Source organism: Lactuca sativa, chromosome 8 (genome assembly GCF_002870075.4).
Source record: "Lactuca sativa cultivar Salinas chromosome 8, Lsat_Salinas_v11, whole genome shotgun sequence".
Lineage (NCBI taxonomy): Eukaryota > Viridiplantae > Streptophyta > Magnoliopsida > Asterales > Asteraceae > Lactuca > Lactuca sativa.
Window position 1 is genome coordinate 46,826,484 of NC_056630.2, and position 12,250 is coordinate 46,838,733.

Consider the following 12,250-nt stretch of genomic DNA (forward strand, 5'->3'; position numbering starts at 1 on the left):
GTGTGGCAGAAGTGTTTATAGGAGCGGTTCTTCATCCGAGGTGAGTATTCTCACTATACTTTACCTAGAGTGGTAATTAGAGTTATGAGATAGCATATTTTGTATGCTATTTATATTATGTGATACACTGTATTATTTCTATGTGATTTATGCTAGGTATGTTTCAAAGTTTACAGAGTTAGGACCGGAAGGTCCACAAAGTTAGGACCAGAGGGTCCACAGATTTATGGGGCTGGAGGGTCCCACTAAGACACGTTGAACAGAGGGTCAAACAGAGTTATAGTCTCGAGTGGCTAATATGTGTTGTATGTGGTATTTTGGGAAACTCACTAAACTTCGTGTTTACCGTGTTATGTGTTATTTGTTTCAGGTTTTCTTATCTGGATCACGGGACGACACCGGCTTGATTGTACACACCAAAGAAAGAGTTAAGAGGATTTTGGATTACCATTTATTAAACATGGAGCTATGTTTTGTGAAAAATGTATTGAGAATTATAATTTTTCAAAAGAAAAATTGTTTTGAATTTTACGGTGTTACACTCTTGTAGATAAGGACACATGCAATATGTAGAGCTCATGAGAACATTGATAACACTTTGAAGGCTGCTAATGTTGTATTGAACATATTTGATCTTTCTCGTGAGGTTAGTTTTTCTTAACTTTGATGGCTGCTAATGTTTATCTATTTCTCAAATTCCTAAAATACCCTTCAGACAAATAGAAGTTTCTTCCTGACCCCTTCACCTCCGCCTCCCCTAAGAAACAGTTGGGATCTATGGTAATTTGTATAGAATAATTTATCAATATAATAGTTTTTAACTATTATCTATTATTGACGGTTGTGTAATTGGTTTAGGTTTGCCAAATATATCATGTATATGATTAATTAGTTAATTTTTTTTTTCTAGGGCAATGAAGGTTGAAGAAGAGAAAATTAAGACTGAGAAAGTGGTTATTCACAGGCTCCTTTGATTCCAAGAATGATTCATGTTCTTTGTTACCATGGAACCACTGACGTTCCATCGGACCACCGTTTCAATTTCTGCAACAGGTAATAATACCGATTTTTTTTGCTTTCCATCTGACTGATTTCCAAGCATATGATTTCTAATTTCGCATACTTATTATGTGAATGATTGTTGAATCCAATTTTAAAACTAAATTTGCATATTGATTGGTACCGATTTCTGATTTTGAGGAGGTTCCCCTCTTAATTCATACAGATGCAAATGAAAGAAAAATACCATTTTACAGATACTAGAAGCAAGCAATGGCAGCTACAACTAACTGAATATCTGAAACTTTTAGTAACTTATATTGATGTTCTTCTTTTTATTTTTTTCCGAATTCAGAGGTTTCAGTTGTACAGATCATTATAATGAATCCATCCCATTAAACATATATATTTTCATCGATTTTGAAATTAAAAAAAAAAAAAGTATATTTGACTCTTAAAAGTCAAACTTGAGCTCTGTGCCTCAAATTTGTCACTAACAATGCTTAAATTGCTCATTCAAACTGTTAGCAAGCATTACGCTTTTCCTCATTATGTTTCATTAAGTTTTACCTGAAGGCTCTCTTATATATCTATAAGTTTTTTATTCCATATGTTTGAAATAAATTTTCGCTTTTAGGCATGTTCTATAAAGTATAAACCGTACTAAATTTTTTCAACTTTTCATAACAATGGACACTTCCCAGAAAGACCATTGTTTGGTGGAGCAGTTTCCTTTACTTTCACACTTAAGTTTGAGGTTAGTTTTGTAATTTACCTTTCATGTCTCTGTTTGTTTAATATACATTCTTCAGTCTATAAGAAAGTTCAAAATTTCAATTGTGGGATGTGAGCAATATTCGTGAAGTTCCTGATCATCAGGTTTGTTTCTTTCTTCCATGCTATTACAATCATACAATTTTTAACAACTTCAGTTTAATCCCAAATTGATTGATAAATTGTGCATCTAATTATTATCTCCTTATTTGTTATTGGATATTTATTTGTTCAGGATGTATTTTTGGATCTTGCACGCGATGAAAGCTTGATATTTGAGCTTTTAGAATTGAAACATGATATTGAAGACAATGGAAGTGCTACTTGGTTTTTACAAGCCCTTGCTCGAGAACAAGGCGCAAAGGGCAATATCGTAATTTCCTTTGTGGAAGTATTGATCAAATATCTTAAATACATGTTATTTATGTTAAAAAGAAAACTAAATCTTTTGTTTTTATTTATCCGATCCAGGTGACTGAGCAATCAGCAATGTTTGAGGCTCCTGAACTCCAATTTAGAAACTTGCCAGCTGTCATAACAACTACTACTACGCAAATGGTAAAAAAAATAAATTTTTTTTATTTATCTCTTAATAAGCGTATATATTCATAACTAATAACATATATAAAATTATTCAGTCTTTGTGTTTGATGGATTTCATTATTTCCATGGGAGGATAGAAAGAATTCAATTCCATCCTGCCTTTTCATTGAAAGACCAAAATATCCTTACTATATACATATTGAAACAAATAAGAGACAAATAACCACTTATACTTTATTTTTACGGATCAAGCCATAAAAGTATCACATATTTTTCCTGTTTAACCCGTTTTGACTTTTTGACATGATATCGCACATAACAATGGCGATAATGTTTAATTTGGAAATTACTTTAAAAGCTGATATAACAAGCCAGCGAGAGTAAACTATGCTGCTACTATTCGCAATTTATCCTATTAACATTTAAATTTCAAAAATGTCATTTTCTATTGTATGTTTGTGTTATCAACAGCCTGACAAATATAATGACAAAATTTAACTACTTTTCAAAGTTCAGTTCTTTTTTTTTTGTTTTTTTTGTAAATATCTATAAGTGAATGTTTACTCACTTCCACCAACTCTTCATGTAAGATATGATTGTATGTCTTAATTTTTCTTGAATGTTTATAGAATTTTGAAGAATGTATAAACTTTATGAGGCTGCATTTTAAATTTTGATGTTTTCTTTGAAAAATGTTTTTTAATTGCGATTTTTATCTATGTTTTATGAGTAGGCGCAGAAACAAATCTGATGTAGATGTGTTTTGTGAATGCAGTGGCCTATCACAATTTGAAAGAGATGGTGACGATTTATAGCAACCCTGACAATGGGAAGAAAGATTACAAGTTTGGGTTTAGGTTCATTGTACATTCTTATAGTTAATAAAAATGATTTTTAATTAATTTTATGGATATGAGGTTGGTGGGATGCGTCACAGCAACAAAAATGCAATGTGAGTGAGTGTTTTTAAGTTTTTATTTATTTATGTATTTCAGATGCTTAATTATTTGTCGATTTCTGTGGATGATGATACTTCATAGGCTTTAATACCGGCTGCACTCTCTGATCGGGTGACCTTACCACTTCGTTTGTATTTTCTTTAACTGATCTTTGTTTTTTTAAAACTATTGAGTGGTTATTTAAAACACTTAATGGTGGTGAATATATAATTGCAGGGACAATAATCATTTCATCATATTTTGGTTTTGTGTCTTTTCTGGAAATTTTTATAAGTTTGCTCTTAAATATGTCAAAAGTTGGATAAGATCTTAAAACATGTTTTTTTTTTTTTTTTTTGAATTTCTTGCAGCTGTTGTAGAGGTGAAAAATTACTGATTTACCCTTTTCACATCTAGATATGAACCCCTGGATGTTGGGACAAGACTTCATCCTATAGAAGGATCATCTTGCTAAGAAATCAAGGGTGAGATTTCTCTCTTTCGTGACATGATTTTTTGCTTCTCAGGGTAAAGCATCTTTGAAAAAAATATAATTGTTTATGTTTATCTATTTCGTCTCAAGTTTTTGTTTTCCTAAACGAATCTGGTAACATATTCAATATAAGGGGAAGAAGGTGAAGAAGGTATCATTTGGTACATGTTGAAATAAGGAAAAAAAAAAACAAACACAGCACCAAAGGTGCAACTAATTCCCCTCTAGTTAAAATTAGTAGAGCCCATCATGCAAAGTAAATGTTGTAAAAATCAAAATTATAAGAACTCATCATGCAAAGTAGTGAACTTAGTGGAAAATCATCTCACCATGTAACGATTTATGCCAAAATCTTGATACTACCCATAGAGATCGACCTCATGGCATGAATTACATCTTGAATTTTTAAAGAAAATGATAGAGTCCAACAAAATTTAGATCAAACTTAGACCCGAGGATATACCCATACCAGAAACCAGATAAAGAGTCCACTCACTCACCTTTCACTCACCAAACACCAGAAATTGTCACCTTTTACTACCTTTTTTTTTTTTTTATTATAAATTTAAAATATATATATATATATATATATATATATATATATATATATATATATATATATATATATATATTTTACATAAATATTATATTTGTTTTGTAGGGAATTAAAATCCATAAATTTTAATATATATATTTTTTATAATTTTTTAGTGTGTATATATATATATATATATATATATATATATATATATATATATATATATATATATATATATATATATATATATATATATATATATATATATATATATATATATAGGTTTAGGTTATTCTATTCAAAGTAATTATTGTGTTATTGTATGCATAAATGTGGGCCAATCAAATTTACTTATTTTAAGACAGTGATTAATATATATTATTGAATTAAATATAATTGAAAAATATCATCTTAATTAATTATAAGGGTAATTTAGTCAGTTAATATAGATTTAATAAATGAAATTTGCATATTTTAAGGGATCATAGATTCTATTAATTTTAAAAATCCGATTTTACGAATTATAAGGTTTTTAATTCGGACATTCTGGCAGAATATGTTTGAGTATGTTCAAAAATAAAAATATTCTTGAACCATAAAATAATAAAAATATTCTTGAACATATTTCTTGATCATGACTTTAAAAATTTCTTGTAGAATAACAAAATTCTCAAACCATCAATTGAAGAACTAAAACAAAAAATTACATTAATTTTTATAAAATACATGTAACAATTGCTAAGAATTACATTTATTGTAAAAAAATAAAACTAAAAAACTTTCAAATCGGAAAAAAAACATCAAAAATCTAACAAATACACTAGTTCATTCTAAAAGAATAATGTTGCTAAGAAACACTATCAATTTTGTTGTCCGTTCTTCAAGCATCAACTTCTATGAAAACAAATTCAATTGTAGTTTAGAATCCAATAACGCATTAGCAAATGATAAATAAAAACTATATTCCTTTGGAAAAATATGCGGACTTGTTAACTGCACTAAAACCAATAACCAAAAATTGTAGAATATGTATAATCAATGAGAGAATATCAATACTCCATTCCAACAAAATTAAAATTCGTGTTTCCATTCCGATAGAATTTGAATTCGTGATTCCATTCCAATAGAATTGAAATTGTATAAAATACACAAATTACTATGGGATTACTAGAAAGTAGTTTAGTCAATTGTTGATCATTGATAGCGAAAAGGAGAAGTGAATACCAATATTGTAAATAAGAAATATGTGAGATCTTATTGCACAAATTAGTTTTTGTTTCTATTTTGAAGTCAAAAAACATGTCTAGTTCGAAGCATATTAGCTCAAATTAGTATTTTCTTTCATTAAGACCAAGTGTTTTAGACAATATTTCAATATCTAATTTTAAACTCAAATGTAATCGTTTGCAAACTCTCGCCCATTGGCATCACATAACAGAAAGAAAACATCAAGTCAAAATTTAACCCTGGTATAACAAGGAACAACTAATATTAATATATCTTCAAAATTTTGTGAAAACTTAATATAATAAGTTTCTATTTTAAAATTCTAAAGAAGATCGCCCTAAGTCATTTCATTAACTAGTTTATGTGCTAAACATAAATTAAGCTGGATTGAAATGTGATGGAGAAATTATAATTAAACAAACGATTTCAACTTCACAAACTTAAGTTTTTACAAACGATAATTTGTTGCTATTTAATCCCACTGAATTGTAGACAAAAAATAAGGATTGAAACTGATGCTTACCATCCTGTCGATAACCACTCTGGATTGTTGACAGATGGCTTCAAGGATGATAAACGCTTCAACGGAGATGAATAGCGGAGATCGAGCAGTGGATGTCGGCGGGATAGCCGAAGGTGAGCAGTCGACTGAGGGTTGTCTCGTGTGGTCGGAGGTAAGTAGCGTGAAGGAAGCGCTAGTGGTGAGCAGCGAAAGTGACCAGCACCGATTGACAGTCTTCTGGTGTGGCCGGAGACGCCTACGTTTGGCCGGAGACGGAATCGTTTGGACTTTGGAGGATTCACGATGTAGGCGGAATCCATCTTTGCCCGATCAAAAGGAACACGGGTTTAAAAGCCCTAATCTTTTAAGTGGATCCACTTGTTGAAACAACAAGGACACCCTTATTTATTTAAGTTATAAATCAATACCATGATTATAGGGATTATTTTTGGAAGTTACTAAACAAATTACTACATTACCCTTATTTATTTATTTAATTTTGATTGGTTCACATTGATGCATACAATAACATAATATTTACTTTAAACACCTAAACTTATCTCTCTCTCTCTCTCTCTCTCTCTATATATATATATATATATATATATATATATATATATATATATATATATATATATATATATATATATATATATATATATATATTAGAAAAACAAAAAAACTAGTCAATAGGATGAGGAGAGAGAGTCGAGAGGGGCTATTGCACCCCTACTACCTTTCACCCACCCTGGCACCCTGCACCAAAGGTGTAGTGTAGCGTGATACGGTTCCCTTCCACTCATCCTCTTCCCGCATCACATTTCTTAGCGTTAGAGTTTCTCCTGCCTTCCGACATTTTTCTGTTTTGCCGAGTTGAACAGCTCAACGTGTTGTAACACACCAAATTTTGATGGGCTACTGTCACAGTGTCACCCTGGCATTTTGACGATCTTAATATAAAAATGAGTGGTGTGAAACGTGTGGGTGGAAACCCCAGGAAGAAGATGGAGCTTCAATTAAAACTAACTATTAGTAAATTATAAAATATGTTTTTTATTAAAAATAAAAAATATTTGAGAGACGTTTTAGTGCTTTGGGGGTTTGAGAGATGGGTTTATCATTTATGGTTGGCGTTCATCTGATACAACAAATAAAAGGTGACATTTTGCGAAAAAAAAAAAGTGAAAGTGAAGATTCTGTCAAAAAAAAAGGTGACGATTATGTCAACAGATATATGTTGGAACTTTGCTCTATAAAATTACAATATGGGACTTATCCCACATTGGTGGAAGAGGAAACCTTTTCTCACCTTATAAGGCTTGTCCCACTCATTTATTCAAATGGACCAAGTAATGGGTTAAGCAAATTGGGTTTGGGTTGTGGTGTTGGACTAGTCTAATTGGGCTAGTAGTAGGCTTGGATTATTAAATATTAATGGTCAAAGATAGGGCCTTGGGCCTTGGGGCTCTTCTTGACTAAATAATATTTTTTAATATATAATCCGAAATTAATTAGTCCTTAACTAATCCTTTTATTAATTCAGTGAAAAATAAATTCTGTTAAATAAAGGATTAACTGCAGACAGTTTTTGGCAGTTAATTTCGGTTGGTGGTTTACAACCACCATTAACAGCCTATAAATGAAAGGATCTGGACAGAATTTGAGGGCCAATAAACACACAAACTTTCTCTCAAAAATCGTCTATCTTTCCAAAGGGATCATGGTGAATTTCGACAGATTCAAGATCTGTTCTTGAATTGGATTGTTGTATCCTCAAGACAGACCCATCCCAGGGAAATTTCTGTCTTAGGACACTGCTAAAGCAGGCCTCAATCTCTACAATTTCGTGGTTATATTTCTGTGTTATCATCAAACAAGTATGTTTTCTGTAAATTTGATTCTTGTATATTAAATATATCTGAATTTAGTTTATTTTATTTCATTACTTTGTTGATTGTGTACTTCTGTAATAACATTCTAAGACAGAAATCAAAGAGTGAAGAATGGATCAAAATTCCATCATCAAAACACATGTGGAAAAGCCTGAGAAATTCAAAGGCTCAGATTTCCGGAGATGGCAACAGAAGATGTTGTTCTATCTAACAACTCTTCATGTTTCCAATGTTCTCACTGATGACTCCCCCTCTCCTCCTGTTGGTATAACCACTGCAGAAGGAACAACACCACCCAATGAAGCCCAATTGGCAGAACATCAAAGGGCAGTGGAAACTTGGAACATAAATGAATATAATTGCAGAAATTATATTCTGAATGCCCTGGATGATTCTCTCTATGATATCTACTCTACCATGACTACTGCAAGAGAGATATGGGAATCACTGGAAAAGAAATACAAAACAGAAGTGGCATGTTCCAAGAAATTCGTGATTGGAAAATTCATGAATTTCAAGATGGTGGATACCAAATCTGTCCTCAAACAAGTGGAGGAAATTCAAGTCATTGCACATGATCTTGAAGTTGAAGGTATGGGTATAAACTCTAACTTTCTTGTTGGTTCAATCATTGAAAAACTTCCTCCTTCTTGGAAGAATTTCAAACTATATCTTAAACACTTAACTGATGACATGAGTTTTGAGCAACTTGTGTTGAGAATTCGTGTGGAAGAAGATAACAGATTGAATGAGAAGGCAGATGCGAATTCCTTGGAACCAAGTGCAAACTTTGTTGGAGAAACAAGCACTTCAAGGACAAAGCACAACAACAAGAAAGGGAAGCAAGGCTCCAAAAACCCTTCCAAAGATGGCAAAAATCATGGCCCTAACAAGAAGAATTTCAAGAAGAATTCTGGTCCATGTTATGTTTGTGGCAAAATTGGACACAAGGCCAAAGATTGCAGATTCAGGAGGGGTCAAGGAGGAAACAATGGAGGAAATAATGGAGGGAACAATGGAGGGAACAATGGAAACAATGGTGGCAATTCTGGTGGAGGAAATTCTGGTCAAGCCAACATGGTTGAATCACCAAATCAATTTGTTGCTGTGATTCAAACCAACATGGTTAGCAATTGTGTGGATTGGTGGATTGATACTGGAGCCACAAGGCACATTTGCAACTCCCGAACCATGTTTTCTACATACCAGAAAGTCTCAGATTCTGAACCAATGTTTATGGGGAATGGCTCTACTGCAAAAGTTGAAGGAAAGGGAAAAGTGAAGCTACAACTGACTTCTGAAAAAGAACTTATTTTAAATGATGTTTTGCATGTTCCTGATATTACTAAGAATTTGATTTCTGGTCCTCTTCTTAGTAACAAAGGTTTCAAACTTGTATTTGAGTCTGATAAGTTTGTTCTCACCAAGGGTGGGGTGTATGTTGGAAAGGGATACCTTAGTGAGGGTCTCTTCAAAGTCAGTGTCTTACCTTTGTACTATGGTGTTGAAACACCAAACAATGATGTAACCAATGTTAATGTTAATGCAATAACGGGCACTACTAGCCCCTCTTCTATGTATATGCATGATCCTTCAATTTTGTGGCATTCTCGTTTGGGACATGTCAATTTTCGCTCTATTCAAAGAATGGCAAAACTTGGCATGTTACCAAAATGTTCATTAGATAAAAATTTAAAATGTGAGGTTTGTGTAGAATCAAAATTTTCACAACATCCTCATAAATCAGTTGAAAAATCTAATGAAATACTTGGCTTAATCCACTCTGATTTATGTGATTTTAGAGCAACACCTACAAGAGGAGGAAAGAATTATTATATATCCTTTATTGATGATTGCAGCAAGTATTGTTATATTTATTTATTAAATATCAAAGATGAAGCCTTGAATTATTTTAAGAATTACAAGGCTGAAGTTGAAAATCAACTTGACAAAAAGATCAAAATTCTAAGGTCTGATCGAGGAGGAGAATATGAATCCAAAGACTTTGCTGAATTTTGTTCTTTAAATGGTATTATACATCAAACAACTGCTCCATATACTCCCCAACAAAATGGAGTGGCAGAAAGGAAAAATAGAACATTGAAAAACATGATTAATTCAATGTTAATTACTTCTGGAGCACCATATAATCTGTGGGGAGAAGCATGTCTTGCAGCAAATTCAATACTTAATAGAATTCCTCATAAAAAGAGTGATAAATCACCCTATCATCTGTGGAAAGGGAGGTTACCCTCTTACAAAAGGATGAAAGTGTGGGGTTGCCTTGCTAAAAAGTTAAAATGATTACGATACAAAAACGTTTACATGCAAATGAAAATACAGAAGAATACATATGATGAAGGCACGTGTCCACAAGTGTGAAATTTAGCCAAAATACTACTAAAAGAGAGAGAATGGCAACATGTTTACTTAACATTTTTAGCAGACATTGTAAAAACTAAAAACATTATTTGATGTTGAAATTTAGTACATATGTTTGTTTTATTGAAACAAAATATATAATATTAGACATGACTAAAAAAATTATGTATCTATTATTTGGCAAAACATGACGGGTACAAAACATCATGTTAAAACTACAAAATCTTTGTTGACAAAAAAAAAAAAAAAAAAAAAAAAAAAAAACTACCGACCTAAATAAAAAAAGACATATGAATACAAAAAGAAGATGATTAAACCTATATAGAAAAAGTATTAAATTCAAGAAAATAACTAATCTATTGTATGTAATTATGCATCAACTCTTCGATGAATTTGTTTTCTTCTATGATGATCTTATGATAAAAGAACTTATTCTCTTATGTAAAATCAATACATTTTATTATTAATGCAAATATATATTTAAAAGTTGATTGATTTTTCAAAATAGACAAAATTACAAAAATGGTCCCTGTGGTTTTTCAATTTCTATGGGTAAGGTAAAAAAAAGGTTTATTAATAAAAAATATCCCTATTTGATGGTTTTGTTGCGATTTTGATCCCAATCTCGTTGAGTTTAACAACATGCTGTTAACTTTTGGCAAATGACGGATTAACTCTTGGGACCATTTTTGTAGTTTTATCTTTTTACCAAAACTGCAAAGACAAATTATGCAATTTTTATTTTTTATTTTATTGAATTATTATATATTAATTATTTTAATTACTTTTTTCTTTTTAACTTTTTTCTTATTATATTATTTTTTTATTAGATTATTATATATTAAGAAATATTATTTTTAATTTATTATATTTATATATTAATAAATATTACTTTTTTATTATTGATATTTTTTGAATTTTTTCTTTATTGCATTAATTCATTTTTATTGGATTATTATATATTAATAAATATTATTTTTAATGTATACTATTTATCTATTAGTACGTGTTACTTTTTTGGATTATTAAATTCATTTAATTAATTTTTTAAAATTTTTTTATTTCATTAATTCGTTTGATTAGATTAATACATATTAATAAATATTATTTTTAATATATTATATTTATATAATAATAAATATTAATTTTTTTAATTTCTTCTTTATTGTATTAAGTCTTTTTTATTGGATTATTATATATTAACAAATATTATTTTTAGCATATAATATTTATCTATTAGTAAGTGTTACTTTATTGGATTATTAATATCATTTAATTATTGTTTTATTTTTTTTATTGCATTAGTTCTTTTTATTGGATTATTAATTTAAATTTATTATTATTATTTATAATAAATAATATTTATTTAATCGTTTTTATTTTATTTTAATTTCTTTCTTTATTGTTTTAAATAAAAACATCAAACACTTCGGGTTAGCTCCTCCATTCGTTTCATTTTTCCACCTTGCGTCGTCGTATCATCTCGCTGGAAATCATCGATCATCGACTACAGTCGGCCGTTCTCGACGAAAACTACACCAGTTGACTACCCACACAATGTGAAATAAACCTCATAAAGCATACTTCCTCCAGCTGACCATTCATTACAGATACCACCACGATTACGACAATGTTAGATCGAGGGTTTTCAAAACACTATAGCCACTACAAGTGGTAAAAAAGTTGTAGAACTCGTTATTCGGTATTCGTTCGGCCGACCGCCGAGTAGCAAATACTCAGATTTGGTAATTCATGTAGAAATATTTTTAGGAAAATTATATATGTCAAAATCATAAGTTAAAATATTATATGTTAAAAATAAAAGCAATTAAAAAATAATTAAAAAATATTATTTATTATAAATAAAAATAATAAATGTAAATTAATAATCCAATAAAAAGAACTAACGCAATAAAAAAAATTAAAAAAATTAATTAAATAAAATTAATAATCCAATAAAGT

General features: G+C 30.3%; 1 protein-coding gene across 10 annotated transcripts; it reads left to right on the forward strand.

The window, feature by feature from the left end:
- The first annotated feature begins 510 nt into the window (after positions 1 to 510).
- LOC111918239 (retrovirus-related Pol polyprotein from transposon TNT 1-94) lies at positions 511 to 11,121 on the forward strand. Of its 10 annotated transcripts, none has more exons than XM_052766035.1 (6): positions 511 to 646; positions 911 to 1,053; positions 1,704 to 2,164; positions 2,245 to 2,331; positions 3,092 to 3,739; positions 7,610 to 11,121. In XM_052766035.1, the coding sequence occupies exon 6, from the start codon at positions 8,018 to 8,020 to the stop codon at positions 10,208 to 10,210; it is 2,193 nt and encodes a 730-aa protein (XP_052621995.1). In that variant the 5' UTR covers positions 511 to 646; positions 911 to 1,053; positions 1,704 to 2,164; positions 2,245 to 2,331; positions 3,092 to 3,739; positions 7,610 to 8,017; the 3' UTR covers positions 10,211 to 11,121. The 10 variants fall into 10 exon arrangements, with proteins under 10 accessions (XP_052621995.1, XP_052621993.1, XP_052621996.1 ...); XM_052766033.1 differs by having other exon boundaries at positions 642 to 780; XM_052766036.1 differs by lacking the exon at positions 511 to 646 and having other exon boundaries at positions 787 to 1,053; positions 3,092 to 3,406; positions 3,626 to 3,739.
- The last annotated feature ends 1,129 nt before the right edge of the window (positions 11,122 to 12,250 follow it).